Source organism: Pan troglodytes, chromosome 19 (assembly GCF_028858775.2).
Source record: "Pan troglodytes isolate AG18354 chromosome 19, NHGRI_mPanTro3-v2.0_pri, whole genome shotgun sequence".
Classification (NCBI taxonomy): Eukaryota; Metazoa; Chordata; class Mammalia; order Primates; family Hominidae; genus Pan; species Pan troglodytes.
The window spans coordinates 23,632,842-23,652,558 of NC_072417.2; the positions used below are offsets into that span (position 1 = coordinate 23,632,842).

The following is a 19,717-nucleotide window of genomic DNA, read 5'->3' on the forward strand; positions in this document are numbered from 1 at the left end:
GGGGAGAATGTGGCTGGGGCATCCTAGTCTGGATCAAGGAGGGGAGGGGGCTGTCCGTGCCCCGTGAGCGCTGAGCAGTTCCTTGTGGAGAAAACTGCAGAGGAGGAGTGAGTCCTAGCGTGGATACCAAGAGAGACGAGAGGAGCAGGCGCCCTTGCACCTTGGGGCCAGAGCAGAAGGGCCTGGCCAGAGTGGAGGATGGACAGAGGCAGGACAGGGACCTCTGGAGGCTGGTGCCTTCCTGCCAGGGCACTGGGAGCCCTGAGGACAGAGCGATCAAACCTTCATCCACAAAGGAAGAGTCAGGAGAACCATGGGGACCAGGAGGGCCCCGAGAGGCCTTGGGGGCTGGCCAGGCAGGTGGGGTGGGCCAGACTCACAGCTGTCCAGATGTGGGTAAGAGATAACTCTGTTTACTGGGCACCCAGTGGGAGCGGGGTGGGGGGGGGTGGGAAGGGGCTCCCAGGGCCAGTGGGGCGGGCAGATTAGGAGGCGGGGGCATGAGTCAGGGGTTTGCGAGCTGCCCCTGGGGCGCTGGTGCTGTCAGAACGAGTGGGAACGTAGCTGGTCGCAGAGGGCACCAGCGGCTGCAGGACTTCACCGAGGGACCCTGAGGCTCGTGAGCAGGTGGGCAGGGCAGGGAGGGGCTGGGGATGGTCCTTCGGTGCCTGCCCTGAGGGCTTCTACAGGTGCCCAGCCTGAATCTATGCCCAGGTGGGCCAGGCTCCTGACCTCCAAGGGGGTGCAGGTGGGTGGGGTGAGAATGTTACCATGCATATGTTGCCCCTAAGGGAACAGGTCCATTGGCACCTGAAAAGAGGAGGGTGGCAGGTGGTCAATGGCAGCAGAGGTATGTGTGGCTCCGGTGCGTGTGTTGCGGGGGGTATCTGATCCCCTCCAGGTATGGGCCCTTGTCAGCTTGTTGGATCCCACAGGGTCAGGTCTTGTCCACCCCAGACTCCTTCCTTCCTAATGGGGTCCTCAGGCCACCCCCTCTCCCACCTAGGAGGCAGGATGTCAGCTGACACAGTATCCCCTTTGGGACACTTCCAGGGGTCTACCTGGGGCACCTGGCTCCACGCCCAGCGTGGTCAGTATTGGAGGGAACTGCAGAGCCTCCTACCACATGAGAATCTCAAAACACTTAGCTCAGGCTAATTCCATGGGAACTGAGGGCAAATCAGAGGGGAAATGAAGATGGCAAGTCTGACTGTAACCCCAGCAGCAGGGATAATGACAGCAAACATTTTCATAGAGCTCCTTATATGCTAGGCACTGTTCTAAGCCCCTTACAGATGTAAATTTCCTTAATGCTTACAACAGGTCTATGAGATGGGCATCATTATCATCACCCCCATTTTACAGATGAGAAAACTGAGGCACAGAGAGTTGAAGTCACATGCCGTTAGTAAATGGCAGGGCTGGGCTTTGAATCCAGGCAGTCTGACTGCAGAGTCCGTGATCTTAACAACTAACTCTAAACCAGCTAACAGTTGTTTTGTTGGAGGCAACTCAGCATAGTGCTTAGGGATGTGGCTGGAGTCAGGTAGTCCAGGCTGTAACCTGGCTCTGATACCTACCTGCTGGGTGGCTGAAGCAGGTAAATGTCTCTGAACCTCAGCTTTCGCATCTGTAGAATGGATTAATGACATTACTCTTCTTCCTCTTAGAATCCCCAAACCACTTCACAGAATGCTTTGGGGATTCTAAGAGTTAAAGCAGTACAGTTCTTTGTGCAGTTCGGGCTGATTACACAAAGGTGGTGCCATACCACTAGGAAGCTGTCCCTGTCATCTGGTCAATCCCCTCTCCCGCCGTGTCTTCCCAGCTGTACTATACCTTCTAGGCTCAGATGTCCCGCTCACCCTTATCTGGCCTGGCCCTGGCCAGCTGGCTAGCAGGCCAGGTGTTTGGTGCACTTCCAAACTTGGGGCAGCGATCTGGGTCCAGGCCCTTATCAGTGCTAGGCAGCACAAGGCCTGCAGCTGGGGGGCAGCCTGGCTGGCGGGTGGCAATCCAGGTCATGGGTGCGCCCTGTAAGTCTCCAGCTGAGCTCAAGGCACCTCTGTTTCCCCTCTTCTCTCTCACTGATGTCTCAGAACCCTGGCAGGAAGGCACTCCCATTGTACAGATGGGGTGACTGAGGCCTACAGGCTGGAAGCTGCCCAAGGCCCTTCAGCCAGTCAGAGGCAGGGAGGCAGCCTGAACCTCTGGATTCTCCAGCTCTGAGGGCCCCTCTGACCATTCCACTCCTCAGATAGGCAACCAAGGCCACAGTCCCAGCCCCATGGGTGGGACTTTTAGTACCTAAGGCTTAGACACCCTGGAGGCCTCAGCATCTGAGGCCTAAGAAAGTGCATGGGCAAGTCCAGAGAAGGAAGAAAGTGAATAAAGATGGAAGAGAAAGAGGAACTTTCGGAGAAGCAGAGAGGGAGGAGGAAAAAGAGAGAGAAGAGGTGGGTCATCAGGGTCCTCAGGAGCAAAGCCAAACCCTGCAGTAGGGACTACCTCATCCTCAGGTCCAGGACCCCTCCCCCGCACCCCGTCACTTGCCCCACCTGCCAAGGCGGGGGCCTCTCCCATTCTCCAGTCTGGTGAGATCCAGTAATCCCCTCCCTACCCCCAGGACTGCAGGGTCACCCATTCCTCAGAAAGAAGGCTGTTTGCACATCCCTTTCTTTTCTTTTTTTTTTTTTTTTTGAGACGGAGTCTCGCTCTGTTGCCCAGGCTGGAGTGCAGTGGCGCAATCTCGGTTCACTGCAACCTCTGCCCCCTGGTTCGAGGGATTCTCCTGCCTCAGCTTCCTGAGTAGCTGGGATTACAGGCATGTGCCACCACACCTGGCTAATTTTTGTATTTTCAGTAGAGATGGGGTTTCACCGTGTTGGCCAGGCTCCCTGCCCCATGCCCTCACGTGGCATTTTCCCACCTTGCTCAGCCCACCTGTGCAGCTCCACCCAGCCATGCCTCACACCTGGACTCCCAGCCCTTCACATCTCACCTGTGCTTAGCTGGGCAAGGTGGCTCACACCTGTAATCCCAGCACTTTGAGGTGGGTGGATCACGAGGTCAGGAGATTGAGACCATCCTGGCTAACACGGTGAAACCCCGTCTCTACTAAAAATACAAAAAATTAGCTGGGCATGGTGGCGGGCGCCCAGCTACTCGGGAGGCTGAGGCAGGAGAATGACATGAACCCAGGAGGCGGAGCTTGCAGTGAGCTGAGATCGCGCCACTGCACTCCAGACTGGGAGAGAGAGAGCAAGACTGTGTCTCAAAAAAAAAAAAAAGAAAAACTCACCTGTGTTTTTAGGCTAGCTCCAGTGACCCCTCCTCCGATGACTCCACCCCCAGGTGCTGCAAACGCGTCTTGCTCTTCCTCCTGCCATACAGAGCCTTGGCACTCAGCACTTTCGGCCCCTGGGGTCCATGTCACCTCGGAAGCACTGAGGCTGCCCTGTGTTCCCAGTTTGCCTCCCTGTCACGTCTAGGAGCTTCCCCAGAGTAGGGACAGGCCTTGTTCAGCTCAGTACCCCCTCCCACCAGCCCCCAGTGCTCAGCACCCCCTCCCACCAGCCCCCAGTGATCAGCAGCCCCTCCCCACAGCCCCCAGTGCTCAGCACCCCCTCCCACAGCCCCCAGTGCTCGGCACCCATTCCCCACAGCCCCCAGTGCTCGACACCCCCTCCCACCAGCCCCCAGTGCTCGGCACCCCCTCCCACAGCCCCCAGTGCTCGGCACCCCCTCCCCACAGCCCCCAGTGCTCGGCACCCCCTCCCCACAGCCTCCAGTGCTCAACACAATGCCAGGCACAGAGTGGGAACCTTTGTTGAACTGACCCAATTGCCTGTCACCTCAATGCCTTGTGCTGTAGTGGGTGAGGAGGGAAAAGAGGCACCTCCACACCCAGTCTGGGGCCACCTTAGGTGACCCCTGTCCTCCCCTTGGACCTGCCCTCACATTCCTGGGGAGGGCACACCTTCCTCTCTGCTAGGGACACAATTGAGAAAACTGAGACCCCGAGCTCAGAGGCCTCTTGGCTGGGGCCTAGTCATCCTGGCTCCCCAGTCTCAGAGCCCCAACCCCACAATAGAGAGCCATTCTTACAATCATTCAGTAAATGTTTATTGAGCACCTACTATGTGACAGCCACTCTGCTAGGAGTAGGGAATTTCGTGGGGATTGAGACATACAGGGTCTTTGCACTCAGGTAGTTTCCCTTCCAAAAGCATTGTCAGACAATATGAACACAAATCAATCAAGAAACCATGTATTGGTTTTTTTGTTTTGTTTTGTTTTGTTTTTCTTCTAAAGAGTCTCACTCTGTCACCCAGGCTGGAGTGCAGTGGTGCCATCTTGGCTCACTGCAACCTCTGCCTCCCAGGCTTAGGCAATCCTCCCACCTCAGCCTCTCAAGTAGCTGGGACTACAGGTATACGTCACCATACCCAGCTAATTTTTGTATTTTTGTAGACACGTGGTTTCACTATGTTGCCCAGTTGGTCTCGGACTCCTGAGCTCAAGCAATCTGCCTGCCTCAGCCTCCCAAAATGTTAGGATTACAGGTGTGAGCCACCATGCCCAACCAAGAAACCATTTAAAAATTAGTCAGGCATGGTGGTGTGTGCCTGTGGTCCCAGCTACTCTGGAGGCTGAGGTGGGAGGATCACTTAAGTCTAGGAGTTTGAGGCTGATGTGAGCTGTAATCATGCCACTGCATTCTAGCCTGGGTAACAGAGGGAGACCCTCTCTCAAAAAAATAAAAAAGAAGAAAGAAATCAGCAGCCCAGGCTAAGATAGTGAGACCCTGTTTCTACACACAGATTTTTTTTTTTAAAAAATTACGTGGGCACTGTGGCATGCCTATAATTCCAGTTACTCAGGAGGCTGAACCAGGAGGATCCCTGGGGCCCAGGAGTTCAAGGCTGCAGTGAACTATGATCATGCCACTGCACTCTAAGCCTGGGTGACAGAGTGAGACTGTCTCAAAAAGGAAGAGAGAGAGAGAGAGGAAGGAAGGAAGGAAGCAGGGATGGAGGAAGGAAGAAAGGAAGGAAGGAAGGAAGGGAAGGAGGGAGGGAAAAGAAACCAGAAGATGACAGATTGGGTCAAGGTGGTGGCCAGGGAGGGCCTCTGAAGAGGAGACATTTGGGCCAAGATGTGAGAAGGGCTGAGGTGTTGCGGGGAGGGTGTCCGGGATATGGATAGCTGGATGTGCAAAGGCCCTGGGACAGGAAAGGGCTTAGTGAGTTCTAGGAACCACAGGAGGCCAATAGGCTAGGTGGGGAGAGAGCAAGAGAGACGGAGTGCAAGATGGGGTCAGGGAAAGAAGCAGGACCACATCGTCCAGACCTGCGGACCACTCCCAAGGATGCTGCAGCCCATGCCCAGTGGGCAGCAGCTATTTCTGAGAGAAGAGCATGTGTCTAGAGCCCCTCAGGGGAGCTAAACCCCCCTGAAGAAGAGACCAGCAGGTCCCCTGGCATTAGCTGAGTCCCAGGGATGGGCAAGAAAAGAAGCCAGGTGAAGACTAGAGAATGAAGGAGGGAGATGGACCTGAGGGTCACCTGCCCATCTTCCCCAAACATCCTTCGCTGGTGCCAGCCAGACTTACCTCTTCCCTGCACTGCCCCTCTCTCCCGGCCCCTGCTCATCTACCCTCACACCTGCAAATCCAGCTCGTTCTCCCGTTCCCTCCACACTTCCTTCCTCTGGCCCTACCACCTCCAACACGTGGATCCCCTCCACTGACATGTGGCCCCCTCTGGAGGAGGACCAGGAGACCCTGGGATGCCCTGTGCCCCACTCAGCCTGTGCCCTCTGCTGCAGGGACCCGCGGTGCGGGTTATGCTGGGGGCTCAGATCACCGTAGACAACTGGACACTCAGGACCGCGCCATGGAGGAGCTGCAGGTTGGTGTTCCCTGGCATCAGCAGTGCTCCCACCTGGAGGCTCTGGGGACCCGGTCCTAGACTCCTATCTTCATTGGGGGTGGAAGAGCCCCTCACAGCCCAGCCTCAGCGGCCACTTCCCACAGGATGATTATGAAGACATGATGGAGGAGAATCTGGAGCAGGAGGAATATGAAGACCCAGACATCCCCGAGTCCCAGATGGAGGAGCCAGCAGATGAGCCCCAGATGGAGGAGCCGGCAGGTGAGCCCCTCTCCCTCCCTCAGCTGGGATGAGCTGCTGAGCCCTAGACAGGGACAGGAGGGGCACTTGTCCTCTCCCCTTCTCCACAGTCCTCCTCCCAAGCACCACGGGCCGTTCTCCCCTCAATTCTGGCTGATTGAAGGATAAACAGAGCTTTGTTTGAAATGATCACAGGAGGTGGCTGGGAGAGCAGGGGCAGCCACCCATCCAGTGCCCCTGCAATGTGAGAAGGGCGGGCAGCCCGTTTGGGACAAGGGCATGAGCCCACATGCCATCTGTGCCCATCCAATGCCAGCTTCCAGGCCAGAAAATGGGCTTGTTCTTGGGGAAAGAGGTCCTGAGAAATGAGGGGCTTGTGGGGAACCTCCTAGGTAGAAAGACACCAGGAACCACCCTGCCTTCCCTGGCCTGTCCAAGGTCTTAGGTGGGGAGCCCCAGGCAGGACCTGTTTACTGTCAACAGGACTTAAGTGCTGGAGATTGGGATTAAAGTTAAGAGGCCCCTCTTGGAAATGAGGGCGGGAGGTGGGAGGGGTGGGAATATAAGGGGCTGACCCACCCTGGTGCCTGAGCTCAGTGAGACACTGCGCTGACCTGACGGGCTCATTGACGCAGGTGGGAGGAGAGAAGGGAGTCTGGTCTCAGAGGTGGCAGGGGAGGGAGGAGGTCCTAGGAGGATCCTGAAATTTGCCACTCAGGGCTCTGCAGTCACCTTGGAGAGGTCCCTGCACTTCATCACTGCAGAGGGGCTAGGCCTCCCTGGCTGAATCCTGGGTGTCCTCAACAAGGCTCAGATAGGGAGCCCAAGGCTAGGCCCAGCACACAAGTGTGGGGAGCCTCATTCTGCTGAGTGGCCAGTGTGGGATGGGGCACCAGAGGCCCAGCCCAGGGGCACTGGGAAGGAGGGGCATCTGCCCATGCCTGGGTCTCTGAGGCTCACAGTGGATGGTGAAGAGCCTCAGGTGGGGGACGGTCAGGTCAATACTAACCGACCTCTGGTTTTCAGCTCACGACACCGAGGCAACAGCCACAGACTACCGCACCACATTTCACCCGGGTATCCACGAGGTGAGGACCCCAGCCTCCCCCTTTCTTTCCCATGCTGCCTTTGGGACCCACCATTTGATCAGGGAAGAGAGGAGCAAGGGGATAGAGGCAGCTTCAGGCTAGGGAAGACCCTGCAGCAGATAGAGGAGTGAGGATCCCAGGAAATAGGTGAGAGGGACGCCCCACTGATGGGGAGGCCTGGGCCCCTTTCCAGGAGCACCCTGGGCAGAGATAACCTGATTGACAAGGGCTGAGTCCCCAGGCCCTCAGGCCCTGGCTGGGCTGTCGGGCATCACTGGGGAAGCACAGAATTAAAGACTTGTTCTCCTCTGCCCAGGCCCCTCAGGTCCCCACTGGGCACTGAACTGTCTAACTGGTTAGGAATTTGGGGCGGCCCTCAGCTATGGCCCTTGGAGCAACCACCTGGCCCCAGGGACATGCTGAAGCACATCCACGAACAATCTCAGAGGCTGGAGACTGACCCAATGACTCCAAAGTCCCCTTTAGCTTCGGCCCGCCAGGCCTCTGCTTCCCACTCCTTTCCCTCCCCAGTGGCCTCTCCAGCATCCCTTTGGGTCAGCGTTCTCCAAATGCCTTCTGCAATGGGGTAAGGGCCTGGCCAGGAAGTTGGGAGATAAGGGAGTGGTGTGAGCCGTATCTACGGACCCTTGAGCACAGGGATCCAAGCCTCACAAGCACAAGCCTCTCTCGAGAGCGGCTGAGCACCCACTATGCCCTGGACTATGCCTGATGGACTAACTCAGGCGCATGGGGCCACAGGTCTATGTGGAGCTGCAGGAGCTGGTGATGGACGAAAAGAACCAGGAGCTGAGATGGATGGAGGCGGCGCGCTGGGTGCGACTGGAGGAGAACCTGGGGGAGAACGGGGCCTGGGGCCACCCGCACCTCTCTCACCTCACCTTCTGGAGCCTCCTAGAGCTGCATAGAGTCTTCACCAAGGGTGAGCCTCCTGGGCCCTTCTGGACCTCCTGCAGATGAGGATTGTTGTGGGGTGCTGTGGCCCAGCCTACCAGCTCACTCCTCCACTGCCTGCAGGTACTGTCCTCCTAGACCTGCAAGAGACCTCCCTGGCTGGAGTGGCCAACCAACTGCTAGACAGGTTTATCTTTGAAGACCAGATCCGGCCTCAGGACCGAGAGGAGCTGCTCCGGGCCCTGCTGCTCAAACACAGGTGCCCCTGCCTGCCAGGGCCTGGATTCCATATCCAGTGGGCCCATTTCCCCAGCCCACTTGCCCCAAGTTCTCCCCCGGGATCCAGGTGGCCCTACCCTCACCAGGCAGGGGCCCACTTTCCTCCACTATGGCTCCCATCTCTGACACCTTGAAAGGGGTGGCTATGTCCTATGCTCAGAGTTGGGGGCTGCTGGTCCCCAGGAGGGCAGACCTGCAAGGCCCTTTTCTGTAGCCACTCTTGATCCCGCCTCGTCATTCCAGAGGCCACCCACTTACATCTACAACGTCCTTGGAGAGGAGGTTCTGATTCTCCTTCCATCCCAGGGTCTCTCTGGTCTGGTCTGGGAAGTCCCAGATGTCTACCCTTGATGTCTACCCCAGTCCCTTGATGTTCGCCCTTGATCCCTCCCACCACTGATAGCTCAGCCTGAACAGCTTACTCAGCCCATGTCCCCTGTACGTCCTGCAGCCACGCTGGAGAGCTGGAGGCCCTGGGGGGTGTGAAGCCTGCAGTCCTGACACGCTCTGGGGATCCTTCACAGCCTCTGCTCCCCCAACACTCCTCACTGGAGACACAGCTCTTCTGTGAGCAGGTGAGTCCGTTACAGGGTCAGGGTCAGGGTCAGGGTGGGGCAAGGAGAGAGCTTTCTCAAACGCCAGCAGGGGTCCTGAAAAACCGACCACAAGCAGGGGACCAGAAGCACTCCTGCGCCCGGGGGGTGCCAGGAGAGTTGGGAAGCGAGAATGGGAAGGGGAGGATGCTCAGGTCTCCCAGGTCAGACTGGCCCGAGGACTCCCGTCACCACCCTCCTTCCCACAGGGAGATGGGGGCACAGAAGGGCACTCACCATCTGGAATTCTGGAAAAGATTCCCCCGGATTCAGAGGCCACGTTGGTGCTAGTGGGTAAGAACAGGCATCTCTACCCTCAGCCCTCCACACCCCTCGTGTCTTGGCTCAGCCTGTCTTTCCCTCAGCCTGGACCCCCGCAGCCCCATCTCTTCAGCACACCCACCCTGGGCTCCTTGGCCTGGCCTGATCTTCTCATCCCCTAACAGGCCGTGCCGACTTCCTGAAGCAGCCGGTGCTGGGCTTCGTGAGGCTGCAGGAGGCAGCGGAGCTGGAGGCGGTGGAGCTGCCGGTGCCTATACGCTTCCTCTTTGTGTTGCTGGGACCTGAGGCCCCCCACATCGATTACACCCAGCTTGGCCGGGCTGCTGCCACCCTCATGTCAGAGAGGGTGAGGAAGGGCCGGAGAGGGCTGGGCTGGGGAAGCTTGGGACCTGGATGGTGGCTGAGGCCTGCTCTCCAACCTGGCCTGGGTTACTTTAGGTTCACTGGTTTGACCCATTCAGCCTAATCCAGCTGCTGCTATCCTACCTGGCGGGGGCAGTCGGGGCGTGCAGTCTGGCCCTGCTCTGGCCTGGTCTCGTCTGATTGGCTTTGGCCTGGCTTAGTCTAGTCCAGCTCACTATGACCTGGTTCCACCTGGTCAGGTCTGGCTTGGTCGGGCCTAGTCAGCTCTAGTTTCATCTAGTCTGCTTAACCCACCAGGTTAGCTTTAGTTCCTTCTCCTTTCCCCACCCAGGGCCCCCGTCTGTCTCCCCAGAGCTCTTTCTTAGTGGGGAGAGTAGGGGTGGGAGCGGGCAGGAAAAGCAGTTCCTGGCAATGGGAGCTGCTGCTTGAGGGGGTTCTGGTTCCTGGAGGCCCTGGCTGTGGACTCCTGGGTCCTTTCCCTCCGCAGTTCCGGGCAGCCCTGACCCTGTCTCCTGCCCCTAGGTGTTCCGCATAGATGCCTACATGGCTCAGAGCCGAGGGGAGCTGCTGCACTCCCTAGAGGGCTTCCTGGACTGCAGCCTAGTGCTGCCTCCCACCGATGCCCCCTCCGAGCAGGCACTGCTCAGTCTGGTGCCTGTGCAGAGGGAGCTACTTCGAAGGCGCTATCAGTCCAGCCCTGCCAAGCCAGACTCCAGCTTCTACAAGGGCCTAGGTACCTGCCCTTCCCAGCTGAGGCTTTCTGAGCCCCCACCGACACCCAGACACCTCAGCGTAGCCTCTGTCTCCCATCACATGTTCCCCTCTCATCGCTCCCTTTGCCCACATCTTCCAGATTTCTTGGCCACCCCATTCCCATCAGACAATCTCCCCTACACCCTCCAGTCCCCTTTCCCCTCACCTCCTCCAGCTACTCCCTCTGACCATGCTCTTATCCTCCACCACAGACTTAAATGGGGGCCCAGGGGGCCCCAGGGGCCCAGATGACCCTCTGCAGCAGACAGGCCAGCTCTTCGGGGGCCTGGTGCGTGATATCCGGCGCCGCTACCCCTATTACCTGAGTGACATCACAGATGCATTCAGCCCCCAGGTCCTGGCTGCCGTCATCTTCATCTACTTTGCTGCCCTGTCACCCGCCATCACCTTCGGCGGCCTCCTGGGTCAGTGCCAATACCTGTCTCCCTAACTCTTGCCTCTGACCCTCTGGCCTCTGTCTCAGCCCCAACTTCTGACTCTGTCTGACCCTCCAGACCCCTGCATCAGCCTGACCATGACTTGCTCTATGGGCTCCTGGAAATGATCTCCTGACCTTGATCCCACTGTGACCTCTACCCACAGGAGAAAAGACCCGGAACCAGATGGGAGTGTCGGAGCTGCTGATCTCCACTGCAGTGCAGGGCATTCTCTTCGCCCTGCTGGGGGCTCAGCCCCTGCTTGTGGTCGGCTTCTCAGGACCCCTGCTGGTGTTTGAGGAAGCCTTCTTCTCGGTAGTTCTGTCCTTACCCCACTGACCCTGTCATGTCCCCCGCACCACCTGCCTGATGCATGGTGCCTTGCCCCAAGGCCCTTTGACTGACCGGCTTCTTCTGACCACCCTGCAGTTCTGTGAGAGCAACGGTCTAGAGTACATCGTGGGCCGCGTGTGGATCGGCTTCTGGCTCATCCTGCTGGTGGTGTTGGTGGTGGCCTTCGAGGGTAGCTTCCTGGTCCGCTTCATCTCCCGCTATACCCAGGAGATCTTCTCCTTCCTCATTTCCCTCATCTTCATCTATGAGACTTTCTCCAAGCTGATCAAGGTGGGGGCCTATGGGGATGTTAATGCACACGGGAGGTTGTGTATAAGACTGAGACAGTGGCCAGGCGCGAGGGCTCAGGCCTGTAATCTCAGAACTTTGGGAGGCCGAGGTGGGTGGATCACCCGAGATCAGGAGTTCAAGACCAGCCTGACCAACATTGTGAAACTCCATCTCTATTAAAAATACAAAAATCAGCCAGGTGTGGTGGCATGCATCTGTAATCCCAGCTACTCAGGAGGCTGAGGCAGGAGAACTACTTGAACCCGGGAGGTGGAGGTTGCAGTGAGCCGAGATTGTGCCACTACACTCCAGCCTGGGCAACAGAGGAAGACTCCGTCTCAAAAAAAAAAAAAAAAAAAAGACTGAGCCATTGTGTCCTCGCACATGTGTCTGTGCAGCATTTGTGTGTCTTTGCTTTCACCTGTGTACATAACCATGTGACTGTGCACATGACTGTGACAACATATGTGTCTGTGTCAACATATGTGTCTATGTCTGTGTAGTCACACATCTGCACACAGGACTGTGCAGCTGTGTTGACTGTGACCACATATGTGTTGGCACCTGCTGCCTGTGGCCAGCACTCTTGCTGAGGCATGAGAGGGTGCCTCTGTGTTGCACATGTCCAGTTCATGACCACACCTGATGTGAGCAATGGGTAAGTATGGGCATGACACTGAGCATGTGAAAGTACATGCACAGTGAGAGCTGGGGGGACTCTGGAGCCTCTGAAGTCCCCCACTCCCTCCCCTGTGCTTGTCCTCAAGAGCTGCAGGGCTTGTGGATGGAGTGCCCAGCCACCTTGGCTTGGCTCCCATCATCTTAAGCTCTGCTTGCCTTTGTACCTGCATTTTATATGGGAGAAGGGTGGGCCCTATGTGTTGTCCCCTGATTCTGTTGGATGGAGGGTCTTTCTGTGTCCAGGTCTTTTAACCCCTTGTTAGAAACTTCCCTGACCCTTGTTTCCTGACCTCCAGCCTTCTCATGTCTCCCAGGTCCTGGGTGTACATGTGTGCTCGCACACACACCCATTGCCTTCCATGGCCCTCCCTGCCTAAACCTAGGCTGTCTTCATTCCTGAAAACCAAGCTGTAGAATCCCATTTATCCTCTGTTTCCATGTCAATTGAGGAAGAAGATAGATGGATGGATGGATGAATAGATGGATAATGGATGGACGGATGGATGGATGGATGGTTGGATGGATGGATGATTGATGAATGAGTGGGTGGATGATGGACGGATGAATGGATGGATAAATGGGTTGATAGATAGATGATAGGTAGGTGGATGGATGGGTAGATGGATAATGAATGGATGGGTGAATAATCAATGGATGATCAATGGATAATGGATAGATGAATGATGGATGGGTGGATAAATGGATGGATGATGAATTAATAGATGACTGGATGAATGGATAGTAGTGCTGGGTAGAGTTAGCTGGTGGTATTTTCCAGCCCAAGCCAAAGCTGGGAGAGAACAGAATGCCTTGGTTTTCTGCTGCAGATCTTCCAGGACCACCCACTACAGAAGACTTATAACTACAACGTGTTGATGGTGCCCAAACCTCAGGGCCCCCTGCCCAACACAGCCCTCCTCTCCCTTGTGCTCATGGCCGGTACCTTCTTCTTTGCCATGATGCTGCGCAAGTTCAAGAACAGCTCCTATTTCCCTGGCAAGGTCAGCATACCCTCCTCGCCTGTCCTTGCCAACACTGCCCTATCCCAGCCCAAAGCCCCCCGCTCCAAATTCCTCAGTGCCCTTAGCTTCCCTTCTTTTTCAGATTCCCATTCCCAATTCCAACCTCCCCTGGCCCTATCCTTACCTAGGGTTTCACTCTATGGGCAAGCCCCTCCCACTTTCATGGCATGCCCAGCCTGAGAACTGCTGGGGGAAGAAGAAAGGAGGCAGACATAGCTGAGGTGCAGGACAGGGCATTAGATGCTGATGGATCCCCTGGAAGAGCAGGGCCCCGTGGGTGAATATAGGGCAGGAGGAAGGCAGGAGGTGGGGAGTGACTGGGCACTGACCACTGGTCCTTTCACCTGCCCCCAGCTGCGTCGGGTCATCGGGGACTTCGGGGTCCCCATCTCCATCCTGATCATGGTCCTGGTGGATTTCTTCATTCAGGATACCTACACCCAGGTGACCCCTCCTCCCAGCCCTCAGACCATGATACCCCCCAGGTCCTCATTTCCACCCCCCAGCATGCCTCTTCCCTAGAATAGCTTTCCCCAACCTGAAGCCAGCTGGGACTGCCTCTACCCATCCCTGCCTCCTCTTGGAGTCCCATGTGCTTCTCACAGCCCCAGAGGACCCCTGTGGCCAAAGCAAGGTGCTGGGCCAGGTTGCCACCTTCATTCCTTAACCCAGAGCAGTAGGAAGAAGTATTCTTTGGAGCCAGGCAGATCTAGGCATGAATCCCAGCTCTGCCATCAAATAGCTGTGTGATGTGGGGCAAGCTACATAACCTCTCTGATTCTCTTTCCTCATCTATAAAGTGGGGAACGAGCAGATGGATGTAAAGGGATTAGTGTAATGATTAGGTACAGAGCAAGTGCTCAATATAAGTAAGTTCCCAAGTGCCTCCAATCTAACTGCCCGACCCCTAGGACCCTGGCTCCTCCTGCTCCCACCCTTCCCCATCCTCCTGCCCTTGGCATTCTTACCTGCTACCCCCTCCCACAGAAACTCTCAGTGCCTGATGGCTTCAAGGTGTCCAACTCCTCAGCCCGGGGCTGGGTCATCCACCCACTGGGCTTGCGTTCCGAGTTTCCCATCTGGATGATGTTTGCCTCCGCCCTGCCTGCTCTGCTGGTCTTCATCCTCATATTCCTGGAGTCTCAGATCACCACGTGAGAGACAGGGTGGGGGCTGGGCCTGGGAGGGTGGGAGGCAGGGACCTTTCCCTGGCATTCTCCCAGGCAGGCAAGAGACCCAGGACTGCAAGCTAGTCCCTGCGGGTGTGTGGCCCTCCCGACTAGCAGGAATAGTGAAAAGCCAGGGGCAGTTCCAGGTTTTGTGGGACCAGAAGTTGTATAATTTGGAGAGCTCTTTTTAAGAAAAAAAAAAACGTGGCCGGGCGCGGTGGCTCACGCCCGTAATCCCAACAGTTTGAGAGGCCGAGGCGGGCAGATCACCTGAGGTCAGGAGTTCGAGACCAGCTTGGCTAACATGGTGAAGCCCTGTTTCTACTAAAAATACAAAAAATTAGGCGGGCATGGTGGCACGAGCCTGTAATCTCAGCTACTCGGGAGGCTGAGGCAGGAGAATCGCTTGAACCAGGGAGGCGGAGGTTGCAGTGAGCCGAGATCTCGCCATTGCACTCCAACTTGGGCAACGAGAGTGAAACTCCATCTCAAAAAAAAAAAAAAAAAAGCGCCAGGTGAGGTGGCTCACATCTGTAATCCTAGCACTTTGGGAAGCCAAGACGGGGGGATCACGAGGTCAGTAGTTTGAGACCAGCCTGACTAATATGGTGAAACCCCGTTTCTACTAAAAATACAAAAATTAACCGAGTGTGGTGGCATGCGCCCGTAGTCCCAGCTACTTGGGAGGCTGAAGCAGGAAAATCACTTGAACCCGGGAGGCAGAGGTTGCAGTGAGCCAAAATCGCACCACTGCACTCCAGCCTGGGCGACAGAGCAAGACTCTAGGAAAAAAAAGAAAAGAAAAAAAAATGCAAAATGACAACTATAAAATTAGGTGCTGGATCTTGGAGGGGCCTGTACAAGCAAAGCTCCCTGAAGCTGAAGCTTCGTTGCCTGCGAATCAGCCTGGAATGTTGTGAAGACATTTCTGCTCTTAAGAGTTTGGATTCTCAAGATGGGGCGGGAGGGAGGGGAGCAAGGAACTCAAAGAGCGAGGGGCACAGAAGACAAAACTGAGCTACAAGGACACCAAGTATGGAGAAGGAAGGAGGGGGTGGAGGAGGCAGGGGAGAACCCTGCTTACCCCTCGCCTTCCCCTACCGTAGGCTGATTGTCAGCAAACCCGAGCGCAAGATGGTCAAGGGCTCCGGCTTCCACCTGGACCTGCTGCTGGTAGTAGGCATGGGTGGGGTGGCCGCCCTCTTTGGGATGCCCTGGCTCAGTGCCACCACCGTGCGTTCCGTCACCCATGCCAACGCCCTCACTGTCATGGGCAAAGCCAGCACCCCAGGGGCTGCAGCCCAGATCCAGGAGGTCAAAGAGCAGCGGATCAGTGGACTCCTGGTCGCTGTGCTTGTGGGTGAGTGAAAGCTGGGTCGCGTCTTCACCATCCTCCTGCCCCTCACCCCCGGCCCCTTCCCCTTTCTGTTCGGACCCAGCACCTCCTCCAGCCTCCCCCATCCTGCACCACTTCCCCACATCTCCCCAGCATCCCCTACTCACACGAGGGGATCCTGGAGGAAAGGCCAAGGCACTGGGCTGGGCGTCTGAGCAGGGAGGAAGGGGGCTCCACTCCGAGGCCTTCTCCAGACCAGACCCCACCTTCTGACTTACCCAACAAAAGTCCAGTGAACTGTGGGTTCTAGCCCTGCCCTGCTGCTAACCCAGTATCCCTCCTTGTCTCTAGGTCTCAGTTTCCCTGTCTGCACAGTTGGAGGGTTCAACAGATGTCCCCCAGTTCTCTTCCAGCTCAGCTGCTCCATGACTGATACAAGGGGCGGTGCTCTAGGCATAGTCCAGGGATATGGGGGAGAAGAAAGAAGGGTCACTGGGGTTGATTTCAGTTCTGGAGCAGCCAAGAGTCGAGCTGGGTTCGGTGTGGGCAGTGCCATGGTTGCAGATGGAGAGGTCAGGGAAAATTCTTAAAGGAGGCAGTTGATGGCATTCTGGGCTGGGGTGAGGAGAAAGGTGTGTGTGTTTGACCTCTGTGACCCTCATTAGGTTAAGGGAGTGGGCTTAAGTCAGGCAGGCAGGGCTTTGACTCCCTGCCAGCTGTGTGGCCTTAGGCAGGTTGTTTACCTCTCTGAGCCTGTTTCCTCATCTGTAAAATTGGGGTAATACCTATAAAAAGGACCGATAGAGGCCGGGGGTGGTGGCTCACGCCTGTAATCCCAGCACTTTGGGAGACTGAGGCAGGTGGGTCACCCTGTCCAACATGGTGAAACCACGTCTCTACTAAAATTACAAAATCAGCTGGGCGTGGTGTTGCACGCCTATAATCCCAGCTACTTGGGAGGCTGAGGCAGGAGAATTGCTTGAACCCAGGAGGCGGAGGTTGAAGTGAGCTGAGATTGCACCACTGCACTCCAGCCTGGGCAACAGAGCGAGACTCCGCCTCAAAAAAAAAAAAACCCATAGGAATAGCTCCAGGCCAGGCGTGGGATCTCAACACTTTGGAAGGCCAAGGCAGGAGAATCACTTGAGCCCAGGAGTTCAAGACTAGCCTGGGCAACATAGTGAGACCTTGTCTCTACTAAAAATTAAAAAAAAAAAAAATGATCCAGGTGTGGTTGTATGTGCCTGTAGTTCCAGCAACTAGGGACACTGAAGCAGGAGGATCACTTGGGATCAGGAGGTTAAGTCTGTTGTGAGCCGAGATCACACTACTGCACTCTGGCTTGGGTGACAGAACGAGATCCTGTCTCAAAAAAAAAAAAAGAAAAGAAAAGAAAAGGAAAAAAGAAATGGCTCCATATGGTGCCTGTGTTTTATTCCCAGCCCCAGATAGGGGCCTGACCCCCAACTGGTGCCAGGCCTCGGGCAACCTGGGCTGAGAGTGTGCGGCTCCCCCACAGGCCTGTCCATCCTCATGGAGCCCATCCTGTCCCGCATCCCCCTGGCTGTACTGTTTGGCATCTTCCTCTACATGGGGGTCACGTCGCTCAGCGGCATTCAGCTCTTTGACCGCATCTTGCTTCTGTTCAAGCCACCCAAGTATCACCCAGATGTGCCCTACGTCAAGCGGGTACAGGACCCTTTTCTGGTTGCCCAGCCTGGGGTGGTAGAGGGTGCTGGGGTGTGATAGGCACTGACCCTAGCCTCCGCCTGCAGGTGAAGACCTGGCGCATGCACTTGTTCACGGGCATCCAGATCATCTGCCTGGCAGTGCTGTGGGTGGTGAAGTCCACGCCGGCCTCCCTGGCCCTGCCCTTCGTCCTCATCCTCACTGTGCCGCTGCGGCGCATCCTGCTGCCGCTCATCTTCAGGAACCTGGAGCTTCAGTGTGTGAGTGGCTGCCTGGGCCTGGGGCACAAGAGCTGGGAGCATGCGAGGGGCGCGTCTCAGAACTAGGGCAGGCAGGACAGAGTCATGGGTAAAGTCTGGGGCTAGGGCTGGTGTCCAGGTTCTGGCCTGCTGTGTCCTAGCATATGATCTGGAGCACGGGGCCTTGTTTCTCTGTGTCTTCACTTTGCTCGCCTGTAAAGGGGGGAATGATGGCACGACTGGGGAGAGCGTCAAGAGGCAGACAGGGTGTGCTGTGAGTGAGCTGGACCCCTAAGCAGCAAGTCCTGCAGTCTTCCGAGTCATTTGGGACAGAGTCACTCCTCTAATAGGATTCTTCCACAGGGTGACTCAGGTCACTGTGGGGCCGCCCTGGTGAAAAGGTCCCCTGCTCACCCTCTGCAGGCCCTCCCCTGCCAGGGTCCACATCCCCGGGGTTGCCTCTCACTTTGACAACGACTCATTTAGGCCAGTCCTAGTTGCTGGGGAGATAAAACAGGACTGGTCCAAGGTTCAAGACAGCCAGACCCTCTCCTAACTCCAGAGGTGCCTTTCATGCCCGGGGAGGGCTCTTCAGGCCCCAGGGTCTCTCACCCTGTCTCTCTCCTGTCCCTCCCCTCCAGCTGGATGCTGATGATGCCAAGGCAACCTTTGATGAGGAGGAAGGTCGGGATGAATACGACGAAGTGGCCATGCCTGTGTGAGGGGCGGGCCCAGGCCCTAGACCCTCCCCCACCATTCCACATCCCCACCTTCCAAGGAAAAGCAGAAGTTCATGGGCACCTCATGGACTCCAGGATCCTCCTGGAGCAGCAGCTGAGGCCCCAGGGCTGTGGGTGGGGAAGGAAGGCGTGTCGAGGAGACCTTCCACAAAGGGTAGCCTGGCTTTTCTGGCTGGAGATGGCCGATGGGTCCCACATTAGGGGGTTTGTTGCACAGTCCCTCCTGTTGCCACACTTTCACTGGGGATCCCGTGCTGGAAGACTTAGATCTGAGCCCTCCCTCTTCCCAGCACAGGCAGGGGTAGAAGCAAAGGCAGGAGGTGGGTGAGCGGGTGGGGTGCTTGCTGTGTGACCTTGGGCAAGTCCCTTGACCTTTCCAGCCTATATTTCCTCTTCTGTAAAATGGGTATATTGATGATAATACCCACATTACAGGATGGTTACTGAGGACCAAAGATACATGTAAAATAGGGCTTTGTAAACTCCACAGGGACTGTTCTATAGCAGTCATCATTTGTCTTTGAACGTACCCAAGGTCACATAGCTGGGATGTGAACTGAGCCGTGCAGCTGGGATTTGAACCAGGCCTTCTGATTTCAAGGTCCGAGCTCTGTCCTCTGTCAGTCATGCGTCCACTTTCCCTTCCCCTGTGACTCCTCCCTTCCCCACTCTGCTCCCAGCCCCTACCTTGAGACCCTCTTCTCTGGGCCCAGAGAGAGGCGTCCTGGTGAGGACAAGGTACAGGCAAGGATGATCCAGGGATTGGGCCTGGGACCCAGGCCTCCTAAGTGTTTGGTTCCTCCCTCCAAACACTCATTAGTTCACTCATTCATTCATTCCACAAACATTTACTGAGGGCCCTGGAGTCAGTGGACTCCGAGGGGACTGAGACAAGCCCTGCCCTGGGGTGGGGGTGGGGGGCAAGGTACAGTTGATTCTACATTTGGATACGGAGTGGGGGAGGGTGGGAAGGTAGGGGCGGGACAGTGAGGGGGTTTGTAATTTATTAATTGCGTATTTTCTAAGAGTTTTCAACATAGTTTGGCTTCACACACACCTTCAGGCCCCTCATTTGAGAGCCATTATCCTCAACTCCATCTAAACTGAATCTTGGGGAGAACCCAGATCTGACCAATTGGGGTAGGAGACAGCAGGCTCTCCAAGAACATGGGCAAATTTATTTTTTTATAAAACAAAAAGATAAAAAGAGTTGAAAGACGTGGAAGTGGTGAGAGATGGAGGAAACAGAATCAGGAAGTGGTAGAAAAGAGAGGAGGTGGCTGGGCGCAGTGGCTCACGTTTGTAATCCCAGCACTTTGGGAGGCCAAGTTGGGTGGATCATTTGAGGTCAGGAGTTTGAGACCAGCCTGGCCAAC

The 19,717-nt window shown here is 56.3% G+C and overlaps 1 protein-coding gene across 2 annotated transcripts; it reads left to right on the forward strand.

Annotated features, from left to right (window-relative positions):
- The first annotated feature begins 509 nt into the window (after window positions 1-509).
- On the forward strand, window positions 510-19,579 carry SLC4A1 (solute carrier family 4 member 1). 2 transcript variants are annotated; one of them, XM_016931675.4, is made up of 20 exons: window positions 510-627; window positions 5,830-5,912; window positions 6,038-6,155; window positions 7,161-7,222; window positions 7,982-8,162; window positions 8,258-8,393; window positions 8,865-8,988; window positions 9,216-9,300; window positions 9,453-9,634; window positions 10,174-10,384; window positions 10,617-10,829; window positions 11,008-11,156; window positions 11,271-11,465; window positions 12,974-13,147; window positions 13,523-13,612; window positions 14,156-14,322; window positions 15,444-15,697; window positions 17,193-17,362; window positions 17,449-17,622; window positions 18,243-19,579. In XM_016931675.4, the coding sequence occupies exons 2-20, from the start codon at window positions 5,898-5,900 to the stop codon at window positions 18,321-18,323; spliced, it is 2,781 nt and encodes a 926-aa protein (XP_016787164.2). In that variant the 5' UTR covers window positions 510-627; window positions 5,830-5,897; the 3' UTR covers window positions 18,324-19,579. The 2 variants fall into 2 exon arrangements, with proteins under 2 accessions (XP_016787164.2, XP_016787165.2); XM_016931676.4 differs by lacking the exons at window positions 510-627; window positions 5,830-5,912; window positions 6,038-6,155 and adding an exon at window positions 6,718-6,769.
- Window positions 19,580-19,717: the final 138 nt, after the last annotated feature.